We start from the raw sequence: 27,467 nt of genomic DNA, 5'->3' as shown, positions 1-27,467 counted from the left end.
ACAAACATAGAGACTTTTCGTCTATGTCAACAACTAATAGACGCCAATGGCCATAGATCATGTATGGCATGAAAAGTCGCCCGCTCAAAGGATGGGAAATGTTGTATACACTACAAGACGCTTGTTTTCTATACGACCAGTTGCTCCCGATGACGGCACCTGTGTCATCCGTAGACATATACACACAATTCGTCCACGAGTCAATGTGAGTCATTGTAAAACAGTCGATTACCAATCCATCGATCCACCTGTTTGGAGTGAGTGTGTAAAATTGCCTTGCTGTTATCCAAAAGCAATTGGATCTAATGGGTGGATTTTCGACAGCCGTAAAACACGCAAGTTTAAGATTATGCGACCTGGATTGCATGTAATAGTCTATATTATTAATAAGACCATTCTTCATTACACTTCCGAATTCGATGTATTGAGAATTAACAATTGAGTAGCTGCCATCCACAGGGAAATTACAGCTTCCAAGATTGTCGTTGTGCAGTGAATTCTACTCAGATTCTACAATGGTCTCGGTGGCTTCGACAGAAGCTGTGATCGTTTCTTTTTTCTTCGTGTTTATATAATCTACCATACGTTTCAGGGTACTGCCTTGAAAGTGACCTTTTGCACGGACTGTTCGTTTTTTGTCCACCCATGTTTCGCGAATCATCGGATCGGATGCTTCTTCAGGGCACGTAAATTCGGGGTCCTTCGGTTCTGAGATATTTGATGGCGAGGTGTCCGGTTGTGCGGTCTCAACGTTATCTTCGGAGAAACTTGCCTGAACCACGATTTTTTCAGTTCTCGAAGAAATTGACACAATTTTCGTTCTTTGGGTTACGGGATACTTCAGTTTTTTGCTAATCGCTTTCGTTTTCAAAGGAACTTCCAGATTAGCTTCTGCAATCAAAGACCGTGTATACGATTCCGTTTTCCGTATGAAGTGTCCGATCTTTAAATTCTTTTGGTGGTTCAATACTTGGTGTTTGATTATCCTGTGGAAACTTTCGACATAAGCGTTACCAAGGCGTGATATATTCTTGTCGACGAGATCCAACATTATTGAAGTCCACAGCGGAGCAAATGGAAAATGTCTCCATGTCAGATGTCTGGCAAAACCGGGCACATAACATTTGTTAGTGATCGGCTTAGTCTGGTCGATTTCCTTCTCCGTTTCTATCAGTCTTTCTTCGAAGTGTGGGAAAAACGGAGAGTTGGCAAAAATTGCCTTGCTTCGTTTTTGTAGGACAACATCATCTTGTGGACTTACATCCCTCGATTCAGCTTCTTCACCGTCGTCTTCATTTGTGTTGTCGTTAATAATGTGCGTAATGTCCGACTGTCGATCTTTTACGATTTGCCCTAACGCACGCAGACTACTCTGGGCATCTTCCTTGTCGGGTGCCGATACTACTCTGACAAAATGAACGAAAACAAACTCAAGTTCGTCCATTTCTCGACAGAGCATCATAATAGCAACGCATTCCAATAAATATGACTTGGCACTTTCATACTGGGAGAAGTCTTTTTTTATTATTGTTGATATGCGTTTCATGAAGTGCGCGCAACAGGTCTGAATAATTATGACTTTTTTGGGTCTTTCTCCTTTCGTGACGTAGTTATACGCAATCTTCAAATAGTCGCCGATAGACAGTTGGTTCCATTCTGAAAATAAAGAGTTCAACAGTGCCCAACTCCAGTCAACTACTACTGCGGCTACAAAAGGCCAATTTTTTATTTTCTCCTGTACGAAGAACTTGTACGCTTTCAGAAACGTGCTGATGGAGTTAATATTATGCTCTGAAGTGACCATTTCAGCAATCGGTATCACAGATTCTTTATGCTTGGTCACAATTGCGTAATAGTATATTCTCTTGCAGTCCAAGAGCGCTGGTTTTCTTACAACAAAACCCGTAGCATCTAGATGCAAGACAGTTCTTCCGGAGAATTCTAACATATTTAATTGGGCCTCGGTGAACATCATTGCAGTCAGCGGTAGAGACACGTAACGTAGGTAAGGATCTTTAGCTTGATTTTGGACCATCCAAAGTTGGAATAAGTCGCTCAAGTCTCCTGATTTTAGGGCTAGGTCGTTCTTACAATTTTCTTCAGATTTAGCCTTCTGGTAAATATATAAGCGTCTCAGATCTTGCATATTACCATCTGCTGCTAGCTCGTGATCGATGCTCCTCGCGACTTGCATTTGGTAGTCTCGTAGTTGTTGAGTGGTCAAAGCTGCTTTGACTTGTTCCCGTTCTGCTCCTCTTAATTGCGTGAAGTTCGATTTCTTATGCTGATACGATATTTTATCTGAACTTGCAACAAATACGAGGGCGTTCAATAGTTGCAAGCATGTTACAACAATTTTGAAATGTTGTGTATGTTCAACGCTCGTACACCTAGCATAGACGGTATAGTCTGATTCGTTACAACGTATAGTACAAAATCTCAAGGAGCATGTGACACCGTAATCTTTCGCCAGTACGGTTCTCAATCCTTGCCGAATTGTACTTCTCGTGACTGGTCCGTCAGTGTCTTTAAATTTTTCGGAGTAAGGCCGCTTTTCACCGAGGTCGACAACGTATTTGACGTTCAACGTTTTCTTCGATGGCACGTTTGGTGAAATATTTTCTTTGTTCACTTCGTATTCTTCGTCCTCACTGTCAGTGAAATCGTAAATCGACTCCGTTGCGAACGTTGTATTCGGCTTTTCATTAATTTTATAATTTGGATAAGTTTTTGGGAATGAACTTTTTGTCAAATGAAGTGAAGTAGAATCGTCTGAACTAGAATCACTTATAGCAGCGAGTGATTGCGCAATTTTATTTTCTTTTAGAGAATTAGCTTCATCATTCTCGTCGTGCATACTGTCGTCAATTTCTGTCACCGAAATACTTTCGTCGCATGTCATAGAATTGTCGTGAGCATCTATAGGTACGTCAATCGTATGTCGGCCGGTATCATTTATAATGGGGGAATTACTTACCGATGCTTTGCAGTCATGGTTGGTTAATTTTTTTGCATCATCTTGTCTGGTTGAGAATTCTATCTCTTTACCTGATAATAGTGTTTTAACTTCCTTTCGCAGAATATCGGAGGAATCCCAAATCGACTGCAACTTACTCCGTAATTTTCTGTCCGCCTTTTTTCGCCACTCACATGCAACCTATAATAGCACACGAAGTATAATGCAACATTTATTTTCAAACACTAACACAGCATCAAAGATGCTGAAAAATTATGGTAAAGCCGAGCGTAATGTTTCCAAAACACGGATTTTCAAAGCGGACTATGTATGGGACATTCCACGTCAAACCACTGGGTCATCTTTGGTCCCCTGGGATTCTGATGACCAATGAATTTTTTAGAGATGGACATCTTTAGATTCGATAAAACTTTTTTGTAAAATCAGGGACTGCAAACACATTTGTATGTTATGGTTAAAAATGCTGAATATATAAATATTTGTAATTTTTGTTTTACAAGAAACAAAATTTTGTCGGAACTCAATGATAGTTTATTGTAGATAAAAATAAAATAGAAGAGAATGTCGTTCTGATAAAATTGGATTTTATTGTTATTTCAAGTGTGAAGAACGAAGGGAGCGATGCTTAATAATTAACAAAATAATATAAACTCTGTCAATACGAACTGTGTATAAAGTATCTTAGGGTCATCAGAATCTTAAGGGGCCAGGCCGTTGACCCGTTTGACGTGGAATGTCCCATATGTACTACAAATCGTCCATTCATACTTTATCGTTGTTATTTTTTGCAAAACAAGCTGAATGGAGTTAGTCGTGTACCAATGGCGCGAAAAGTAGTATTACTGCAAACAATGGAGACGCCCGTTACTCTTGTCCGAAATACACTAAATTACAGGATCATTGTTTTTTATTAGGCCCAGTATCACGTACTGATTGTAAAAAAAGAGAATCCTTACAAATTTCGATGCCGCAGAAGTACTCACCAACTTGAGAAAATGTTATCTGCCTATATCTTTCGTCAACTGTGCACTTCAGGCCAAAAAAGGTAATAAATTTTCTCGTGGCTAGTTAAATTTCCAATCTTTTTTTTTCAATAATTTTTTTGTATCATTTGCCGTTTATGCCCTATATGAATATTAAAATTTGAGTACTGACTTTTTGACCGATATCTCAACAATTGTGAAAACAATAGAATGCTCAGAACTCAACGTTTAAATGTACAAATTTCCTACAAATTTTACTTGAAACTGTTTTTTCAAAAATAAATATTTTTCAAGTTGGAACGCGTTGAATGTTGCACTGCGGGGTGGAAGGCTAATAAAACGAAGTATGCACAGTATAATGATGAAAATTCAATAAAGATGTCAAAAAGTTTCAATGATATAGACAAAATTAACAATAAATAATTTGCCTCCTTACCTGCAAACAACAGCGACGTCCCCTTGACATTTTCAAAAACTTTTCATTTTTTATTATATTTCATACAATTAAATAATACTTTATACCTCTAATTGACCCTGGATTATAATCAAGTTATTAATTATAGTGATGACATACTAAACAAAAGAGTAGAAAAACAGTCAATTTATTAATAAAGGGGATGGAAAATTCATTTTCAAAAACAGAATAAGAAAAAAATCATAAATCCTACTCGATTCTAGTGCGTTTAACGGGTGGTGACTGACGAAAAGTTAACTAAGGTCTTCAAATATATAATATCGAAGTCTACGTATTTCAAACGCGAAAAGGGGCTAGCAATCTCATTCGACACGCAATTCGGAATAAAAATACTCAAATGCAGTTTCATTGGACGTTGAAATAAAGATATTTCATGAATTCTACGAAGTCACTATTGCGATTTCGCCGTATCCATGCAATTTCCTTAATCCTTCCTCAAATGAAAACGTATTGGAGCGTTTTTGTTCAGAATAGAGTATATAATGGGGCTGTTAAGCCTTTTTCGGCGCTTGCGATACGTAGACTTTGATAGACGAAGATACATACGGCAATCTAAAAATCGACCAGGGCACCCCCTGAAACGCACCAGACTCGAATTAGATACATGTTTTTTTTATATGGTATGTTCTTAATAATAAATTTGCCATGCCTTTTTAAAGGAATTTCCTGTTCTCCTATTAGTTTGTTTATTATTCCATCAGTATATAATTAATAATTTGATAATAATCGAAGGTCATTCCGAGGTATAAAGTATTATTCAATTGTATGAAATATAATAAAAAAATTTTTTTAAATGTCAACGGGAAGTCTCTAAGTTTTGCAGGTAAGAAGGCAAATTATTTATTATTAATTATGCCAATATCATCAAGATTTTTCGAAATGTTTATTGAATTTTTATCATTATACTATGCATGCCTGGTTTTTAAAAACCTCGGACCCGGTACCACAACATGCAAGGCGTGATAGCTTCACGAATATTGATTTTATAAAAAAGCTTCAAGTTAAAGTTGTAGAAAATTTTTTCCGTAAATTCAAAAAATCAAGATGTGGAACAAAAAATTGCAAAAGTTATAAACAATTCAGTAAAGAGAAAAACGCATTTCGTTATTTGCGAATATCTCAAAAACTATTGCGGATATCGCAAATGTAAAAAAATATTCTTACAAAGCAGGAAATTTCCTAAAAGTAAGTACGAACTCCCGGAACTCTTTCACCTATATTTATAATTTTAATACAGAGGTGAAAATAGTACTGAAAAAACGGGTGATGTGACGACCGTGCGCCCGGCGCGATTCGCTTATAATATATATATATATATATATATATATATATATATATATATATATATATATATATATATATATATATATATATATATAAGACAATTCCCTTGTCTTACAAGTCGGGAAATAATTCGTACTGCGGTTGATGCTTGTAATAACTGGAAATATATTTACACTATATACACATATTCTAGATTGTACACTATATGCACATTGCACATATACAAGATTGTACACAGGTTTACCTGAATCAACAACATGTACAGCTTGAGTTTATTATAATTAATAATTGACCTTAATTATAATGCTTTGCGACAAGCGCTATGAGTCGTCCACGTATATCAACGTGTTACTGCTCTTATCACACAGTTACGACTGACGAGTGCGATCGGCCGCGTGCCTCGCTTGGTATGAGTGTCGTGCGGGGGCGACCTCTGACGTGTCGTGCTTTAGTTTGGGCTAGTCTCAGACTTACATCCCCCCTCTCCCCCCCCCCCCCCCCAGAACATATGTTACAGGAGTCAGGAGTCTGGAAATAGGGAATCATTTTACTTGCATGATACACGTTTGACTCTGGTGTTTTAAATCCCGAGTCAATAACATACAATAATTCCGAAATTTTATGTTTTATTTTAAAGGGACCCACCCTGACCGGATCCAGCTTTTTCCTATTTAAACGATTTCCGTTTTGGATATAAACAAGATCACCGACTTCGTATGTTATTTCACGCTTATGTTTATCATAATAAACTTTATTTTGATTATGGATTTTTTGTGCATTTAAAAATGCTATCTTTCTGTTTTTTTCCAGATTTTCCAAATTGTTTTCGTTAAGTTCCGAAGGGAAAAAGGATTTATCAATTCCGTTTAAAAGATAATTCGGTGTAAATTTTGTTGTGCTGTGTATCGTATTATTGTAGTTTTCTACACACTGTTCAGCTATGACTGACCACGGCCTGTCTTTATTTTCAAAAATTTTACACCTAATCGAATTAACTAGTGTTTGGTTTGTCCGTTCATTTTGCCCGTTTGAAAAGGGGCAATCTACCGCGGTGAAAATGTTTGTTACGTTTTCTGCTTTTAGAAACGTTTTAAATTCTTTTGCATTTATTCCAGCGTATTGATCAGTTAGAAGTAATTTTATTTTTCCCTTTTTCTGAACTTTTTTAACCAGGTTTATGAAATTTTTTGCTGTCTGTGTTTTTGAGGTCACTACAAAAGCGTACTTCGTGAAATGGTCTACGACTAAATGCAAGTATTTTTTTGGTGACTTGTTTCCGCTGAACCCTCCTATTGTATCCAATGATGTTATTTGAAAGGGCTCCGACGCTGGGCCTAATTGAGAGAGAGGTTGAATAAAATTTCCGAACCTCGATTTATTTCTTACACACGTGTCGCATGCTCGACAGATAAGTTTTATATGTTTATGCATGTTTGTAAAATAGTATTTCGGGGTTAAAGTCAGAGTTAACTGCTTAACTCCCATATGACTTTCGTTGTGAATATTTTTTATCACTCGAATACCTAAATTTTCCGAAACCCATATTTTTTCTTTGTTATTTAGAATTTTATAACAAATGTTATTTTTTTTTACTATTTTATCGTCTTTTTTTATGTTTAATTGTTTTTGGTCGTTCATCAATTCTTCCATTGATAGAAAATTTACTATTTTTATCGCTGTTTCACTGCTTGTGCTTTCATCTAGTACTGGGTTTCGAGAAAAGCTATCTGCTTCTGCATTATTTTTGCCTGGGTTATACTTGATTTCGAAATCAAAATTTGAAATGTAGTTTAGTAAAGCTAATAATTCAGGATCTTTACTCTTTTTTACATTAAAATTTTCCAGCGGTTTGTGGTCTGTAAAGATCGTGAATCTATTTCCTATAAGTTTATATTGCCAATATAAAATACCCACTTTTATCGCCAGGACTTCCAAGAAAATAGCGCGTTTATTTTCTTGTGATTTTGTTAATTTTTTTGAGAAGAAAAAGACTGGTTTTATCGCGTTGTCTTTTTGAGGTTGTTTCAAAATTGCCGCTACTCCTTTTTTAGATGCATCTGTGAAAATGTATATGGGAAGTTTTGGGTCAAAAATTGCCAATATCGGCTCAGAGCTGAGATAGTTTTTTATTTCTTTAAAGCTGTCTTCACACTCTTGTGTCCATTCAAATTTTATATTTTTTCTAAGTAAATTATGTAGTGGTTCTAACGCTACCGAAGCTTGTGGTATATACTTTAAGTAGAAATTTATTTTGCCCAAAAGTTGCCTAACATTTTTTTGATTTTGTGGTGTAGGAGAATTTTTAATTGGGATTAAGTTATCATTTAGAGGCTTTATCTCATTTTCTTTGATTTCATGTCCTAAATAGATAACTGATTTTTTTGCAAATGTGCATTTTTTCTTGTTTAATTTAAAGCCCGCTTTTTCTATGGCGATGAGAACTTCGTTAATGTGCCGTAAATGATCTGAATAATTTTCTGAGAAAATCAAAATATCGTCAATGTAGTTTATCGCGAAAGTCTCGAGATTATTTTTCGCTAATACATCGCTCAGAATTCTCTGAAAAATTGCTGGAGACGATTTTAATCCAAAAGGCAAACATTTCCATTGCCAATGCCCGTTTTGGGTTATGAACGCGGTTTTATATCTATCTTTTTCTCTAATCGAGATTGACCAGAAGGCCGAGTTCACATCCAATTTTGAAAAGATTTTGCAATCCCGTACTCTAATTAACAGATCATCAATAATTGGAAATGGATGGCATTCTGGTATGATTATTTTATTTAGTTCGCTATAGTCTACGCATAACCGTGACTTTCTCCCTTCTTCCTTCTTTAAAACAAGAGTTACCGGGGATGCGAAAGAACTAGTAGAGCGTTCAATTAAACCTACTCTCAATAAGGATTTTATTTGCGATTTTATTTCTTCGTTATCCGCTATAGAGCATTTGTACGGTTTACGCGCAATGTATTTATTTTCGGTAAGCTTTACTGTCGCCTCGTAGCCTTTTACTCTGCCTACTTCGAATTTGTCTTCTGTAAACAGCTCTTTGTGTTTATTCCATACCCGTTCCAAAGAGCTCTCACTGTTTACAACTGTGTTCGTTGAAATAGACTCTGTTTTCATATTCTCATGTGCCTGACATTTCTTTGTATCCTTTTGAAAAATTTTCAAATTTTCATCTTGACAAAGTTTAAATTCTTTAATTGCATCTAAACCTAACAAAATGTCATCATGAAAGGAGTCACTTTTTACAATATAAAAACATATTGTATTGGAAATTTCAAAGATTTTTGTTTTTAGCTTTATTGAGCCTAACGTACTCGTAGTGCCTGCAAATGTATTTAGTTTATTTTCCCCACTTATTTTTTTGTTTAATTTTAATTTTTTTACTGTATCATAATTTATTATTGATACATTTGCTCCCGAGTCATATACCGCAATGACTGGCGTATCCTCGATACCTATTCTTAATCTGATAAGTGGGGTCGCAATCCGTTTTTTGATTCGTCGGAAAACGCTACGCTCTCTTTAATATTCGTATTATTTATTATTCTTATTTCATCATTTTTTGTTTTCTCTTTATCATAGAGTTTTAACCTGCACATATCTTCCGAGTGATACCTGTTTGGAAATCCTTTTTTATTGCAGTAGGGGCACGGTTTTCTCTCTAATTTATTTTCCTCAGGGATTTTTGTTTTAATTTTTTTTTCTTTTTCTATTAGACCTTCTGACTGATTTATGCGTGACATTAAATTATCAATTGTATTTAGATCTTTTCTATTTATGTGCGATTGAATTTTTGCTGGTAAACCCAAAACAATTAAATTTATTTGAGTATTCTCTGATATTTTAGCATCTGTGTCTAAAAGCAGATTTCTCTTTTTTAGCGCGTACTCTAAAAAAGACCCATTTAAATAACGAAACTCATATGCATACTTTATTTCTGGCCACCCTATCACGGCAAAAGTATCTATAAAAGCATTTTTCCAATGCTCCCATGGCCGTGTGATCTTATTTATTTTTAAAAAACTTTGAAACCAGTCAAGGGCCGGACCCTCCAAAAAAAATCTCAACGTCTCTGCGTAATTTTCTTCTGTACATCTTAAACGAGTGCACTCACTCACGAAAAGATCCATAAAAATAGCCGCGTTCTGGTTTTTTCCAGAAAATTTATCCAGAATCATGTTTTATACTCGCGATGATATCTTTTCATGTGAGAAAGTTTCATGGTTTTGGGTGGGAACGGGACTGGGGTCAACATATGCCCGACACTCATCCAAATACATACCGTCGTAACATACGTTTCCCTCTTCATCTAAGTAATTTCCTTCAAGTTCCTCTACTAGCGAAATCCACACCTTCCGGAACTTCCCACGTGTTTTTACACTCTTGAGTATATTCTTCACTATCTTTGTTTCGAAAAGGTTTTGATGATTCTCTTTCGTTGAAAGGTGTTCCGGGAATTCATAAGTCGTGTCCTCTCCTTCTAATTGAATAGTGCGGACTCTCAAAATGGTGGTTTTTGTGTCCAATGCCTCAGAGACAAAGCAGAATCTTGCTCGAACGACAGCCATTTTGATGTTGTTGATTTATAAGACAATTCCCTTGTCTTACAAGTCGGGAAATAATTCGTACTGCGGTTGATGCTTGTAATAACTGGAAATATATTTACACTATATACACATATTCTAGATTGTACACTATATGCACATATACAAGATTGTACACAGGTTTACCTGAATCAACAACATGTACAGCTTGAGTTTATTATAATTAATAATTGACCTTAATTATAATGCTTTGCAACAAGCGCTATGAGTCGTCCACGTATATCAACGTGTTACTGCTCTTATCACACAGTTACGACTGACGAGTGCGATCGGCCGCGTGCCTCGCTTTGTATGAGTGTCGTGCGGGGGCGACCTCTGACGTGTCGTGCTTTAGTTTGGGCTAGTCTCAGACTGACATATATATATCCGCTCATATATATATATATACATATATATATGTAAAGAAAATCGCGACTCTCGTCTACTCGTATCGCCGCTTCTCTTACGGTTGCGATCTATGTTACCGACGTTAGGAGGAGGAAGACAGAAAGTAAACAGAACGAGAAAATCGCAGAGTAAAACCTGTAGGAATTAAAACTGTAAAAGGAAATACACCGATTGGAATAACAGCTTTAAATGTTGTTTCTTTTGATTCTACAGGTAAGATTTAAGGAAATGAACCATATTGTACATAGTGTAAATAAAAAAAACTTTTGATTCTACAGAGAAACGCAGTTGAGCCTTTATTCTAACCTCAAAACGGGATAAGAATAACATATTACAAAACAACATTTCTGCAAATATTTCAAAAGATGGACAAACTAAGGTTTGATTTTAAGATGAGAGGATCGGCAGATGGGAAATCGACAATATTATGTCTGATCTCAATAGCCACAACAGATGGGTGCACCTACGGCGTGCCGGATGAATACCAGCCGACGAATTTACACAAGGAACTAACAACATCACAAGTATTTGCTAAGATAAAAAAGACACTAACAAAGAGGAACCAATATAGGAAAATCTGGATTACTCTAACAGAAGAATTAAGAAAAGTATACTTGGATGAAGAAGAAAATCTGCAGTTCGGAGATTACTATTTAGAGGAAATTACGGAAAAAGCAGTCGAGACCACACAAAGTACCGCAGATGAAACGATAAAAAAATTGTTGGAAAAAGTGCTCGAGGAAAAACAACAAAAATCTGAAGTCCAAAACTTGGCAAAAATAGCGAAAGACTTTACGATTGAAAAATTTGATGGGAAAAATTCGAACGCCCACCAATGGGTACAGGATTTTGAAAAAGAATGCGGACGATGCATGATCGTAGAAGACAGGAAAATAATTGAAATATTAAAATTTTTCCTGGAGAAAGCCGGTGTGGATTGGTACAGCTGTATGGTCTTGAAACTCACGGTGGAATCAGAATGGAGCAAGTGGAAAAGCAACTTTCGCGAAACCTTTGCCAATAAAGGGTGGTCTACAATTAGATACGCTCTGGCCTTTAAATATCAAGCAGGCCCCTTGCTGGATTACGCTCTGAAGAAAGAAAAACTATTACTGGAGATAAGGAGATCCATAGACACCGAAACACTTATAGATCTTATAGCGGTCGGCTTACCAAACTACGTGTCGAACAAAATAGACAGAGAAACTTTACAAGGAACTGAGGATCTCTACAACGAAATTGGCAAATTAGAACATCTGGTGGATAAAACAAGAATGGAAAGAAAAGAAAGGTATTTCGATAGGAAATCCACGAAAGTTGAAGAAAAAAAACCATGCCAAATCTGCGAAAGCGAGAAAAAAGGCAAGCGTTACCATCCGGAATCAACTTGCTGGTTTAGGGAAAAAAATGAAAAAAGTAAAAGGACCGAACAAATAAAAAGTGTCAATAATTCAGAGTTGGAAATAGAGCTAAACGGAAAAGATCCAAAAAACTAAAAATAACACCATTAATAAAAATAAATTTACTACTAAATGACACACTTGTAGTTTCTGGAGTTTATGACTCGGGCTCAAACGTGTCACTGATTAATGCAAAATTGCTGAAGATAAAACAAAAAGACACAGATACGATACAAATGGTAAATTTGAAAACTATTAATGGCGTAAAGAAGACGGAAGGTATGGTAACACTAAAAATAAAAATCTACGATATTGAAAAAAGTATGGATGTCTTTATCGTGGATAACGAAAATTTCAATTATGATTTTTTAATCGGTCTAGATTGCATCAAGAAATTCAAGTTAACCCAAGATGAAGATCTAAGGATCCTACAGGGCAACAACAAACAAATAAATGAGGATGCCCCAAAAAAAAAAAAAAAAAAGAAGATATAGAGAGAGAAAGGGTCGAAATTCCTGATGTACTAGGTAAAGAACCAGAAAACAAACCTGTGAACAAACACGAAGTAAATTTCAATGAACACATAAACCATGAGGAATTTGAAATCTCAATAAATAACCTAAGTTCACAACAACAACTAGATATTGAAGAACTGATAGATAAATACAAATCAGTATTTGCGAAAGACAAGTATGACATTGGCAGGGTAAAAGACTATGAAGCTCATATTGATCTCACGGTAGACAGATACTGTTACAAACGCCCATATAGATGCACAATGGAAGATAGGAAAGAAATAGAAAACCAAATAGCAAAGCTATTGGAGAAAAATCTGATCGAGGAATCATGCAGCCCATTTGCTGCCCCGGTCACTCTGGCATATAAAAAAGAAGAGGGAAGAAGATCGAGACTATGTATAGACTTTAGAGACTTGAACAAAATCATTGTTCCTCAATCACAACCGTTCCCATTAATTGAAGATTTGATGGGTAAAACTGTAAATAGCAAGTACTTTACAACGTTGGACATCAATTCTGCATTTTGGTCGATCCCTCTGAAGATCCAAGACAGAGAAAAAACCGCATTTGCTACACAGGAAGGTCACTACCAATGGACGTGCCTCCCATTTGGTCTAAAAACGGCTCCAGCGATCTTCCAAAGAATACTGAGCAATATTATACGGAGAAACAAGCTCTCTGGATTTGCGGTAAACTTCATAGACGACATCATAGTTTTTTCAAAAACTTTTGAAGAACACATCACGCATTTGTCGAGACTATTGAAGGCAATATCAACTGAAGGATTTAGACTGAAATTTTCAAAATGCAATTTCGCACAGAATCATGCAAATTACCTGGGTCACAGAATAGAAAATAACTCAGTCAAGCCTCTGAAGGATTATTTAACGGCCGTTAAGAATTTTCCAGCTCCGGAAACGAGAAAAAATATACGTCAATTTCTGGGAAAAATAAATTTTCACCACAAATTCATACCACACATTGCAATAACTCTGGATCCACTTCACAACCTACTAAGGAAAGAAGTACCATTCAACTGGTCAGAAACTTGTCAAGAGGCATTTGACAAAATAAAGACATTAATGTGTTCAGAACCAGTTTTGAAAATTTTCGATCCAGAAGCTGAAATTGACATCTACACAGACGCAAGCATTAAAGGAGTGGGAGCTGTACTAAAACAAAAGGATGAAAATGGAAATAGTAAGCCAGTGGCTTATTTCTCAAAAAAATAAACTGAAACCCAAAAAAAAAGGAGAGCGATATACCTAGAATGTTTGGCGATAAAAGAAGCCGTCAAATACTGGCAACATTGGTTAATGGAAAAAGAATTTACGATATATTCCGACCACAAACCCTTGGAACACATGAACATAAAAGCCAGGACGGATGAAGAACTAGGGGATTTGACATACTACTTATCGCAATATAATATAAAAATAAAATATAACCCAGGGAAATTAAACCACGAAGCAGACTCCTTAAGCAGAAACCCGGTTCTGGAACCCTACGAGAATGCAGAGGATTTCTTGAAGGTAGTTAATCTAATTCATCTAGTAGATATAAAGAACGACCAACACAAAAATCTAAATAAACAACGAAAAGATACACTGACAATGAAAAATGAAATCTACTATAAAAAAACAAGAAAAAGAGAGAAAATCGTCCTATCGGAAGAGTTCAGTAGAAACCTAATAGAAAAAGTACACAAGACGTACTGTCACATCGGAAGAACTCAAACACTGAATAAAATAACACCGTTCTATACAGCGAAAAACCTCATAGCAAACATAAAAAAAATATGTGATAATTGTGAGATTTGTACTAAGAACAAATCAAGAAGAAAATCTAAATACGGTTTAATGTCACACTTGGGTCCAGCGAAATATCCCTTTGAAATCGTATCCATTGACACGATTGGAGGTTTTGGCGGATCTCGGTCAACAAAGAAATATTTGCATCTTTTGGTGGACCATTTCACGAGATACGCTTATATCTTGACATCAAGAAACCAAAATTCCAAGGACTTCATAAAATTAACCGAGATGGTGACACAAAGTTACAATATCAACATGATACTAACGGATCAATATCCGGGCATAAATTCGAAAGAATTCAAAGAATTTCTGAAAGAGAAAAACACCAAAATGGTCTTTACCGCTGTTGATGCACCGTTTTCAAATGGCCTCAACGAAAGGTTAAACCAAACTTTAATTAACAAAATACGATGCGAAATAAACGAAAGTACGAAGAAAATCGCATGGACGACCATCGCACAAAGGTGTGTAGAAAAGTATAACAAAACGGATCACACAATCACAAAATTCGCGCCAAAATACCTACTGGAAGGTGAAAATGTAAATATTCTACCGGAGGAATTAAAATCAAAAGGTACAAATGATGATCTGAAGAGAGATAGGAAACTAGCTTTGAGACACACGATCAAGTCACACAACTACAATAAAAGGAACTTTGATCGGCATCGAAAAGAATTACAGTTAAAAATGGGAGACCGAGTCTACGTGGAAAATGGGAATCGACTAAATAGGAGAAAACTGGATGAACTGAGGGTCGGACCATATAAAATACAAAAGAGGATTTCAAATTCAATCTACGAAATCGACACTGGGCACAAGAAGTCGGAATCGAACCTCTTCCATATTACAAAGCTAACGCCAGTGTTAGATGAAAGCTGAACGACCGCTTTAAAACATCACGCGTAATCGTTCCACTTCGCGGGGGGGGGGGGAGATGTAAAGAAAATCGCGACTCTCGTCTACTCGTATCGCCGCTTCTCTTACGGTTGCGATCTATGTTACCGACGTTAGGAGGAGGAAGACAGAAAGTAAACAGAACGAGAAAATCGCAGAGTAAAACCTGTAGGAATTAAAACTGTAAAAGGAAATACACCGATTGGAATAACAGCTTTAAATGTTGTTTCTTTTGATTCTACAGGTAAGATTTAAGGAAATGAACCATATTGTACATAGTGTAAATAAAAAAAACTTTTGATTCTACAGAGAAACGCAGTTGAGCCTTTATTCTAACCTCAAAACGGGATAAGAATAACATATTACATATATATATCCGCTCATATATATATATATACATATATATATATATCCGCTCATATATATATATATATATATATATATGAGCGGATCCACGTCACTTCACTCAAAAAAAAACCGTCAAGTCACGGATCTTTGCGCCATTTGAAATATCCGTAGTATTATGTGAAAAAAAAATACAATTTCAAGGATTTTGAAATTTTTTCAAAAATGGCGGAGTTCGAGCTATGTAAAGTTTTGTATACCACTGTTGCACTGCTATGTTTGAAAATTCATATCTCCGAAAGTATACATCGGAGCGGACTGATCCTGCAATCGTTCTGTTCGTAAAGGAATGCGCTTCGATAAAAAAAAATTTATTTGGGAAAAAAAAATTTCTTTCAATATTTTTTTACCGTTTCTTTTTTTGATTTCGCTGCCATTTCCGCGGGACTAACAACAATTCATGGAGATAATTTTTTTCGGATACCTGTATCCTTCCTCTTTGATCGAAAAAAAAAAAATTGATGGAGAAGTTACTAGGGCCGGAGAAAAAAAATGAAACGTCTCGTCGCGCGTCACCGCGCGCGCCGATCCACGTCAACGCTACTCCCGCGAACTCGGTGTGTTGCGTATATTATATTTAACCCTACTAAATTGACTTTCAATCCAGTTTGCTCTTCAAAAGACTTTCTTGCATCCGGCTCTGTTTCAAGACCATATTTAATAGCTTCTGTCATTTTGCCATCAAATTTAGTCTTTTTGAATTGTGTCGCCAAAGATTCGAATGCCTCTCGCCTCGTTTTTGTACGGTGAGCTTTGTTGGAGCATGTAATTCGTTTTGCTCTTTCTTCAAACCATTGGAAGCAATCTGATTGACCTTCAGATAATACGCTAATAGTCAAACACTCACTCCTGTTTGCTACAATATTTTCTTCGTACTTCGATTGCAATTCACGAGGGCACGTAGATTTTTTCAGTCGCATCTTTAAATCATCGACTGACGAAATTTCGTAGTACCTATAATCGCGTCTCGATTCTTGTAAGCTATAAATTTGATCCAGAATATTATATGCCCGTTCTTTTCTTTTTTTCTCTTCCTCTCTCGCAGTTTTTCTTAGCGGTTCAATAGCTGTTTCATATTCCAAGTATTGGCCAAACAAAGAATTTGCCATCTCATGCGGTACATTTTGGACGTCGTTAAATGTATACGTCGCGTTACAATCAATCAATTGTTCCTTATCTGAAAACATTTTAACAATAGTGCAGCCTTTATTATATTTATCAACTTGGCTCTGACTAGGCCGATTCCAACATTGCGGCTGATCAGTTTTTGATTGCGAGCATTTATTATTTATGAAAATGCAGACCGCTGCTACATGTTTGCAACCTCAAACCGATAAACCAGCCTGGCAGGTACATTTTGTTCTACTTATCAAACGATCTAGGCTTACCTAAAAAACAATCAGTTCCTATTAGAAAGAGAACATAAGGATCGAGAAAATACACGCAAAAATGTACACAAACATACATACACAAACAGAAGCTGCAAATCAAAACATGCAGTACTCAATATTCATTACTGTGTTAACGATGTGAGATGTTTTTAAGTAATATACATACTAAAACTAGCATAAATAAAAATCGAAACAAACATGCTAAATTTTAATCATGTATAATTTAAAATCTTGCATCAACATTTTTAGAGAATCACGTGCAAGTCATTTTTTATTTAATTGTTTTTCATCTATAAGTTTTATTAGTTCAAAATTTCATGCTTGTTCTTAAAGATGAAATAGTCTCCACCAATAATATATTATTAGTTTCACATTCTATATCCATTCTTAACAATGGAAGAAAATCTGTCATTTGTTAATGTTGTTATAAACCGAAATAAAAAATGTAGTTTTCTAAATCTAATTTCAATGACCAATATACTTATTTACTTAAAAAAAAACCGTTTGCTAAAGAAAATTTCACAATCACAGATCATCTTTTAATATAGTTCTACAACGTATCAAAAAAAATTGATTAAGGAAAAAATGTTGAGGTCAAACGTGGACGATAATGGATGGAAAGCCCCATCGCATATGCTGCTGGAGATAGCTACCGCTCGTGCAGAAAGAAGTGTGGCGGAGGAGGAAAGTGTGTGAGAGGTATAATATAATATACGCAACACACCGAGTTCGCGAGAGTAGCGCTGACGTGATCGGCGCGCGCGGTGACGCGAGACGAGACGTTTCATTTTTTTTCTCCGGCCCTAGTAACTTCTCCATCAATTTTTTTTTTTCGATTAAAGAAGAAGGATACAGGTATCCGAAAAAAACTATCTCCATGAATTGTTGTTAGTCCCGCGGAAATGGCAGCGAAATCAAAAAAAGAAACGGTAAAAAAATATTGAAAGAAATTTTTTTTTCCCGAATAAATTTTTTTTTATCGAAGCGCATTCCTTTACGAACAGCTCGATTGCAGGATCAGTCCGCTCCGATGTATACTTTCGGAGATATGAATTTTCAAACATAGCAGTGCAACAGTGATATACAAAACTTTACATAGCTCGAACTCGGCCATTTTTGAAAAAATTTCAAAATCCTTGAAATTATTTTTTTTTTTACATAATACTACGGATATTTCAAATGGCGCAAAGATCCGTGACTTGACGGTTTTTTTTTGAGTGAAGTGACGTGGATCCGCTCATATACTCGTACAAAAACAAAATGTAACCACTTAATATGAATTTTAAGGAATGAAAAAAGTGATGTGTACCATTCAGATATATGAATAAAAATGCGTTATCACTTTTTTTTACTGAATTGTTTCTGAATGTTGCAATTTGTTTTCCCCATCGTGAATTTTTCAAAACGTTTCTGGACGCATTGCGAATCGAATGACGCCTCAACCATAATCCCAGAAGCACTATAACGGGAATTTCTCAAAAAGGTGCTTGTTGATCAGACTACTATCACCTTTTTCTCTGGTGATCTTGTAGTCATCAAAGATAAAATAACTGTAAGCTTTCTTATGTCTTAAAATGAATAAGGTTGCTGCGTCAACCAGTATTCTTGTTGAAATAGTCTCCTTTTGGGTGTTAAATTAAATAGAAAGTCGCATTTACAAATAAGAACATTTTACCTCACATACATTTTCACTGACTGATTCTTCGCTCAATTATGCTCACAAACCCTTCTTTTAACTTTCCGAAGTTACAATACAATGCATTGATAAAGGAAAGTAACTAATATTTACTTTTTCAAGAGTACAGTAGAAAAAATGCAAGCCTTTAACTAAGGCCTGTATTATGTGTGAGATTTGGTAGCCACGCGCGCGATCTGGCATCTCCTCATACGCACACGTGTTTGATCAGTGTATAGACAAAGGATGATTTCGACAACGATAGCTTACTCTCTCCGTCTTTGAGAATGAATTATCGGCATTTGTAATTCGAAGTAATAATATTCTCTTACCTGCTTTACCAAAGACGAGCTGATGTTCACTTCATTGAACGAAGACACGTGTGATGCAATTATTCGGGCAAGTGCCTTGTGGTCGGCGGGATTATTTTTCTGGTGTTCCATCTTCGCAGGACTCGGCATCGTAGCCACGCTCTCACTAACAACTATATTTTATCTATATAATTACCTTTATTAATGGAATCACACTTTGTCCGCTAGCATATAAACATACACGCGATCAGCTTATCCGAGTACCAAGCTTCTAAGAATTATATCCTGAGCTGCAAGCGCGACCGTTGTTTTTACAGGCGTGCGACGAACTGTCGATCTGTTCAACCGTTTTCTTCCACTCACGCGGTGTTATACGCAATTTGCTGAAGTTTGTTGCGGCGCGCTGCGCGGTGACTAAAGCGCCCGCTACCCTTATTTTCAATATACTAATGTGAGCGTTCCCGCGCGGTAGACGCGTGTAGCAGCGCGGTTAGCCAATACAATGTGTGCTGTAGCCTAGTGACTGAGCACACTGCCGCACGCGTTTCACCGCGCAGAAATCCTTGTACGAAATGTAATGATAGTCGAGGAATATCGTTGGTACAATTCCGATGATATCCGTATATAAAACTGGTTTTTCCGGTCATATTTGACATAATTTTTTATACAAAATTTGCCAATTTTTTCCAAGACACTAGTTTATTTTGCACGTTTCATATGACCTTCATTAGGGTGGTTCAATGTTAAACTTTTTTTTTAAGGTACTACTCGAAAAATTTGTGAAGAATCTTTAAAAAAAAAATAGAAATTGAGCCACACTCTGGTCATCCTACTCTGAAAATGTAGGGTCCTTACGCAAAAAAACGGTCTTCTGGCTGTTGTTGACGATCTATCAAAAAATGGAACCATAATTTGGAAAGATCAGACTTTTTTACACACAAAACGAGGTGATACATATTTATATATACATATATTTCTATCAGTCCGCAAAGTCGTACACACATGAATAAATTAAAAATATTTCAATAATTGGTAGCGACCTATAAATAGTTTCCTACCTCCTCCAGGCTTTACATTTTACAATACGAGTATATATGCAGGTCCACGTCACTTCACTCAAAAAATAATCGTCGAGTCACGGATCTTCGCGCAATTCAAAATATCCGTAGTACTATGTAAAAAAAAATACTGTTTCAAGGATTTTGAAATTTTTAAAAAAATGGCGGAGTTGAAGATACGTATATACATTCTTGTGACCCACTGTTGCACCACTATGTTTGAAAATCGATATCTCCGAAAGCATTCATCGGAATGGACTGACCTTGCAATCATTATGTTCATAAAAAAATGCGCTTCGATATAAAAAAAATTTATTTGGGAGAAAACGTTTTCTTTCAATCTTTTTGGATGGTTTTTTTGTTATTTTGCTGCCATTTCCGCGGGACATACAACAATTCATGGAGATTTTCTTTTTCAGATACCTGTATCCTTCCATTTCAATACTAGAAGAAGAAATCTATGGAGAAAATACCTGGGTTAGAATAATAAAATTGAACGTCACGTCACGCGTCGGCAATGCTCCCGCGAGCTCGCTGCGTTGCGTATATATTATATTGTATTTCAGTGTCATTCACAAAAATCGATAATTTTTCTTGTTTTTTTGAAAACCCCCCTTTGTAAAAGCTGGAGGAAGGTGAAGAAAGATGCCCGTTTAAATTTTAGCCATTAATATTAATATTTAGAGGTCGTATATTGAGATTTTCTGTTTCCCATATTTAAAGGACATGGAAAGCAGTCTGTTCGTTCTGTCTGATTGTGAATTTTATAAGTCACGTATCGGAAATCTTTCGACATTGGCCAATACATGTTCTTGTAGGAAATTGAATGCGCTAGAAAAAAATTTTATTGTCATTTTGTGATAAAACTCTTCTTTCAAAAGTTGTTCAAGGTCGAACTTGAATCTACAATTACAATAAATTTCAAGATTTTTTCACTCTTCTGGCAAATCTATCACACTTAACGTAGAATATCACAGGACCTTGCGAGATTAATTTATTTCCCATGAAATCCTGTCAATAAATAATTTTTAAAAATTGGTTGTCTGTAAAGTCGGTTCACGGACGATAGTTTTACGTGATAAATTCATAAAGAAACATTGATGAAGCACGTTGTCTCGTATTCAACACTCGTTATTGTAGAAGTTCTCGAAGAAGCTCGCGTGGCGGCGTTCAAGTAGCAGAACTATTCGAATTGCTATCTCTGATGTCACGCAAGAAGAGAGATAAAAGTGTACAAGCCGACGCTTGGGCTGATCGTGCCTCTCTATCGCTTGGTCCGCTTTCTCGCTTGCACGCTCGGGCTCAGGCGCAACGTGAAACTTTTTCGTGCGTGCAACCGGTGTTCATCGATTTGTAAGACGTTATCACGTCAAAATTTGATAATTTTATATGTTTTACAATTTTTTTTTCAGGAATAAATTACCATTCCGTTGAACTTATTTTCGGCATTGACTATACATAGCAATGTACAATATGCAATCGACACATCGATTCGGATTGAAGTTTTTTCGTTATAAGGGAGGAATTTTGACATAATTCTGAGGTGGTCCGAGTGTGGCCAAACTTTTCGTTAATTAGTTATGATTTATTTAATTTGTTAAACGAAAGGGTTGCAGGTAAAGGGTGGCTTCCGACACATCGATTCGGATGAAAATTTTTTTGGTGATTGAGGTTGAATATTGACGTGATTCCGAGGTGGTCCGAATGTGGCCAAATTTTTGGTTACCGAGATATAATTTATTCAACCATGCCCGCGATGAGGGGTTGCAGGCAAAGGGTGGCTTTTGGTACATAGATACGATCGAAACTTCAAGTACTTGATGAGGTGGAATTCCAAAATGATTATTCAACCTATGAGTGTGAGAAAGTCGATTTTACGATTATGACTTGTCATGTAGTACAAGGGTCATTTTTAGGGGTTGTAAACTTGAAACAAAAATTCATTTGTGAAATTTAGGCAATACTGGACCGGCCTGAACCTCCTCGAAGGCCGTCAAGTCATGAAAACTCAAAATTTTTTTTTTTATATTCTGTGACAGTAACGTTACTAACTTCAACCACATGGCGGAGAATGGAAATTTACAGAGACGCTGTACAACGTGTGACCGATTGTGAATTTCCGAGGAACACAAACACAGAACTACACGACGCAGAAATATTAATAACGTACAGAATAGAATTAATATCGAGCTTGAAAAGAAGAAGATGGATGAATAAAAAAAAAAAATTTATTTCTGACCAAAAAGAAAACAATGAGGTGAAATCGAGATTCGCGGCAGCGAATCGCCGCCAAGTTATATATATACTTTAAAGGCGAAAGCTAGCCGAGAATTATTTACCTGGCCTAACTACTTCCCTATCTTCCCGTGTATAAGCATATCGTTATATCGCAGGAACACGTGAATATTTTTGAATGAGATTCACACGGCTGGTACTCCCGGCCGATATAACGTCAGTGTCAGAGTCCGATCGACATCTGTCAAGTGGTTTCCGCAATATCAGCTGTCAAAGATGATGAAAATGAGAATTATTTTTCTTCTTCTTCTTCTTCTTCTCAACGCCAGAGCGCCTTGTAGACACGATTCCGCCCGAACGCATGCATGAATCGAATCTAAATTTTAAACACAGAATTTTGGCATCGAAATCTCGACCCCTATTGATTTTGGTATAGATCTGAATCCGTATTCGGCCGGTATAATATTATAAAGTTGCGAAGTGGGTCGATGACATATGAATAAAATAAAATGGCCGCTGGGTATAGCAGTTATTAATTAATAATGTAACAGCCAGATGGCGCTGCCCGCTCTTAACCAAAATGGCTGCCTCATGCCACTGCCACGCTGTCAATGTGAAATGTTTATGATAACTTATTATTTATTTACATCATCGAAACTTAAAATCAATTTGCAAAGTTCGTGAAAATCGGTTATGCCTATGGTGTTATGAAATAAGTGAGTGAGTGAATCCGTGATCGCGTGTCGTAAGAGGGAAACAGAGTGACGAACTGTGGTTTCAAGCAGATTGTTATCATTGACTTTTGGAGGGCTGGCATTTTTACCTTCAAATTCGATATTTTTTAGAGGTATGATTTGTGTATATAAATAGTCGACACATCTCGTGGAGTTTCCGAGTTATCCACTGACTCCTGAAAGAGCCAGTCCAGCCTTCTAAAGATGTACGTGTCTAAACCACTTCTGCCTGATACAATTTTTACCCATCTGCTGAGGGTTTGTGATGTGACAATTTTATTATGCGGTTTCCTAGTGGAAATGAACAATCTACTGATAGTACCACGGATATTCTCAGTCCTTGAGATATAAGTTTTTAATACGGATGCGACACAAATATTCGGGTTTTTATCAAAATTTGGTAGTTTTAGTACTGGTTGGACCTTATTCAGACCAGATGTCTTTTTTCGTTTCGTAATTCTTATTTCAATCATGTCAGTGAGTATATTGATATTGCTCAACTCTATAAGAGCAAATGTATGCATCCTATGACCGGTGACTAGGGCAAGTAGAGATACTAGTTTGAAGGTCAAATTTTCCAAAGTTAGTTTTTCGTTCGGGTATAGAGTAGAAATATATGTCAATACCACACTTGGGTCCCAAGTCACCTCATATTTTGGTTTACTAGGTTTTATATTGTGTATACCCTTGAAAAATCTCTTAATAAGCTGATTCTGGCCTAGATCTCCATTTCTGATTAGAGATATAGCTGAACGAAAGGAATTCAAAGAACCGTACGACGAGCCCGATTCAAATTGATAGGTGAGAAACTTGATAATGTTTGAAATTGAGCTATTATAGATATCAATTTTCTGCGCGATACAAAATGTATGCCATAGCTTTATCCCAGAATCGTACTGCCTCAGAGTCGATGGGCATATTGAAGCAGGCAAAATCTTGGCTGCCTCTTCGGGAATACCTCTCAATTTGTACGTCTGTTTGACAATATGCCGGCCACCAGGGTAAGTTTTCGATGAAGGGGATGTGGCTCTCTGTCGGAAGAGGAAAGTAAATTGATACCAGGTTTGAAAGTAATTAGTTCAGAATCCAGTAATAGGTTGAATAGCGGAAACCAAGGCTGGGATGGCCAGAAAGGTACAACTAAAATGCCTCTACATTGACTGTTTTGTATCTTTCGGAGAACCCTTAAAATCATTGAAAAGGGTGGAAAGGCGTAAAATAAAAAAGTTTCCCATGAAATGGTGAATGCATCGGCAGTCATAGAGTTTGGATCTCTGAACCACGATACATAAAGGTTGCACTTTTTATTATGTCTGCTAGCAAACAAGTCTATATCTGGGATACTGAATTTATTCAAAATTATTTTGAATGCAAAGTCACTCAGTTCCCATTCAGTTTCTTTCTCTAATCTTCTTGATTCTATATCTGCTTCAAAGTTATCTGATGAGCTAATGTATGATGCAAATACTAAGATGTTTCGCTCTTCGCACCACTGCCATAACCTTTTAGCTGTTTGACTGAGTTCTGAACACTGCATACCACCCATACGATTGATGTATGATATAGCGGTCGTATTATCTATTCTTAAAATAATATCGCAGTTCGATTTATTGGAAGCGAAACACTTCAATCCGAATAAGGCCGCGAATAATTCCAGAATGTTAATGTGTTTTTGTGTTTCTACATCATTCCAATAACCATGGGTCTTGTTATCTCCACACATGGCTCCCCAGCCAGTTACCGATGCGTCTGTGAAGATCTCTAATTCAAATTTGTTTAACCTGTTCAATGAGTTTTTAGCCACCAGTATATTATTTTTCCACCAGTCAAGGTCCTCTCTAATATAACTAGGGATTTTCATTGTGCAATCATAATTCCCCTTAATGATCTAATGCTAATAATTTTACTTTTTCGAAAGACTTCGTGTATGCCCAACCGTAAGTTAGTGCTGGACATGTTGCTGTAATTTTTCCCAAAAAACTTGCAAATTCTCGGATTTTACAGTTTTCAGTAATACTGATCTTTCTTAATTGTTTGATCAAATGAAGCCTTTTATCTGTGGGTATTTCAATAGTCATGTCATTAGAGTTAAAAACAAAACCCAAAAATTTTTTACTGCACGAAGGAATCAGCTGACTTTTTTGTTCGTTAATTAGAAAACCAAGTTTGAGTAGCAAATCTACAGTCTGTGACAGATTATCCTGACAAGACTGATAACTGTTGCCTAATAATAGAAAATCATCTATGTATGCGACTGACATCAGCCCCCTTTTTCTCAATTCGTTGAGGACCGGTCTCATAATCTTTGTGAATACGTAAGGAGCTGTCGAGAGTCCGAAGGGAAAGCAGGTGAACTCGTAAATCTGATTTTCAAACAAAAATCTCAAATATTTTCTATGTTCTGGATGGATAGAAATGAGAAAGTATGCATCTTGCAAATCTATAGTACTCGTGTAACATTTATGAGATATAAGCCTCCTAGCGGTTCTATAATCTTCCATTTTTAAATGTTCTGGAATAAGAAACTTATTTAGTTGTTTCAGATTCAAAATGAATCTATACGAGCCATTCGGTTTTGGAACCAGAAATATACCTGACAAAAACTGTCTAGGATTTGAGCTGCATCGTGTAATGGCTCCTAAGTCTAACAATTTGTTTATAGAAACTGTGATGTTTTGTTTTTCATTCGAAGACCAACGTTGCTCAGAATGTGAAGTTTTTTGAGACGGTAATGTATCAAACGGAATTTTATACCCGTCTATCCAAGATAACAGTTTTTTATCAGTGGATATTTGTTCCCAGGCTAATTTGAAAAACCTCAACCCTCCTGCCGGGTAACTTACGCTAGGAATTACTGTTTCCTGCGATAACTCTGGAATGATTGTTTGACATTGGTGTTGAATCTCTGGCCGCCTTGTGGTTTCGAACTCCTGCGGGTGTCCTGTTGACTGTAGTATGGTTGTTGTCTGCCCGACCTGGGAGTTCTGGTCGCTTGCTGATTCTTGCGATTGAAGTAAGGCAGACTCTTGGAGTTTAAAGAAAATTTCTTCATGTTTTCCGGTTTTTTATAGTCTGGTTTATTATTTTTCAAACCCAATGATATTTTTTCTATGGATTTTGCAGAGTTTACTCGCTCTTCCAAATTATTACCGAATGAAAACTTTCCGATTGGAGCCCCTGTCATTGTTTCCTTAGCTGACGGATTGACACTAGAGGTTATGAATAATCGTCGTGTTTCAGAGTGAGTATGATGTAGATCTGACAACATGCGACCTGCATCACTAACCCATTCAATCAGTTGTACGTTGTCCCCTGTCTAGTTATTTTCGATAAGGTGTGTCAATGCTTGACCCAAAGCTGATAAACAACAAACAATCTGGTTTTGGATTACTGCGAGTCTAACATCTCTCTGAATTGTGTTAGGTAACATCGCCGCCTTCGCTTCTGGGTTTAATACCGGGGCTTCCATAAGGGTGCAATTAGATGGAGCTGTGTACTTCGTATTCAATTCTGATTTTGAATCAGGGGAAAGTCCTTTTGTAAGAATCATTTCCCATCTGCAGGCAATATCTGGATGAACCTCCTTGCTCATAATTTTTTCCTCACTAACCTTGTTGCCCAGTATTTTCAATATGTTTTCACATAGCGGTTGAGTCTCGCTACCGGGTGCACTCGGCTGTTCCGGTTGAATTATTAGAGGTTGTGTTACGGTAGGGAGGTCGTTTTGAATTGGAACAACATCTAATTCTCGAGGTGTTGGTGATTTGGAACTAACTCGATGAGAGGTTGATCTGGATCGGCTCCGTCGCGGGGTTGATCTATACCGGCCTTGTCGTGAAGTTGATCTGGATCGTTCCCGTCGTGAGAAGTGTAACGACGCATCTTCGTAACCTGTTACGAAAATTTTTACTAAAAACAATTTTGACTCTACAGAACTTGTCTTATAAAAATATCGGCTTTATTGGTCAACTCGTGACTAATATCTCCCAAGAACTCGTCGAGGGAGAAACCAAAATGGCATTCGTGATCTTCAGAACTTGTCTGAGAATAGATCGGTTTTATTGGTCAACCAGTGACTAATATCTCCCAAGAACTCGTCTAGGGAGAAACCATACGGAAGACACAACTTGTCATCCAATGCGCCCAGGATTCCTGCAGCGGATCTGGTGTGAGCGTTGGTTTAATACAAATTTCAACCTACGATCATTCCTTGAATGTCGATGATGCCGATGGCGTCTTTGCGTCCGAAGTCGTTTCTCCAACTTCTCGAGACGCTTTAAGAGTTTCACATGTTGGTAATCCCCCCTTTCACT

The 27,467-nt window shown here is 36.7% G+C and overlaps 2 protein-coding genes across 2 annotated transcripts; both read right to left on the bottom strand.

Moving 5' to 3' along the window:
- Positions 1-24,115: 24,115 nt before the first annotated feature.
- Positions 24,116-25,015, bottom strand: LOC124407970. Its single transcript, XM_046884581.1, has one exon. It carries the CDS (start codon positions 25,013-25,015, stop codon positions 24,116-24,118), a length of 900 nt encoding a protein of 299 aa, XP_046740537.1.
- Positions 25,016-25,034: 19 nt separating this feature from the next.
- Positions 25,035-27,036, bottom strand: LOC124407969. Its single transcript, XM_046884579.1, has 6 exons — positions 26,979-27,036; positions 26,546-26,895; positions 26,010-26,470; positions 25,748-25,773; positions 25,292-25,666; positions 25,035-25,210 (listed from the first exon to the last, which is right to left on the bottom strand). Exons 1-6 carry the CDS (start codon positions 27,034-27,036, stop codon positions 25,035-25,037), a joined length of 1,446 nt encoding a protein of 481 aa, XP_046740535.1.
- Between the last annotated feature and the right edge of the window lie 431 nt (positions 27,037-27,467).

This window comes from Diprion similis, chromosome 7 (genome assembly GCF_021155765.1).
Source record: "Diprion similis isolate iyDipSimi1 chromosome 7, iyDipSimi1.1, whole genome shotgun sequence".
In the NCBI taxonomy this organism is placed as follows: Eukaryota; Metazoa; Arthropoda; class Insecta; order Hymenoptera; family Diprionidae; genus Diprion; species Diprion similis.
Note: the sequence above shows the minus strand (reverse complement) of the source record. Positions and strands in the feature narration are given on the sequence as shown.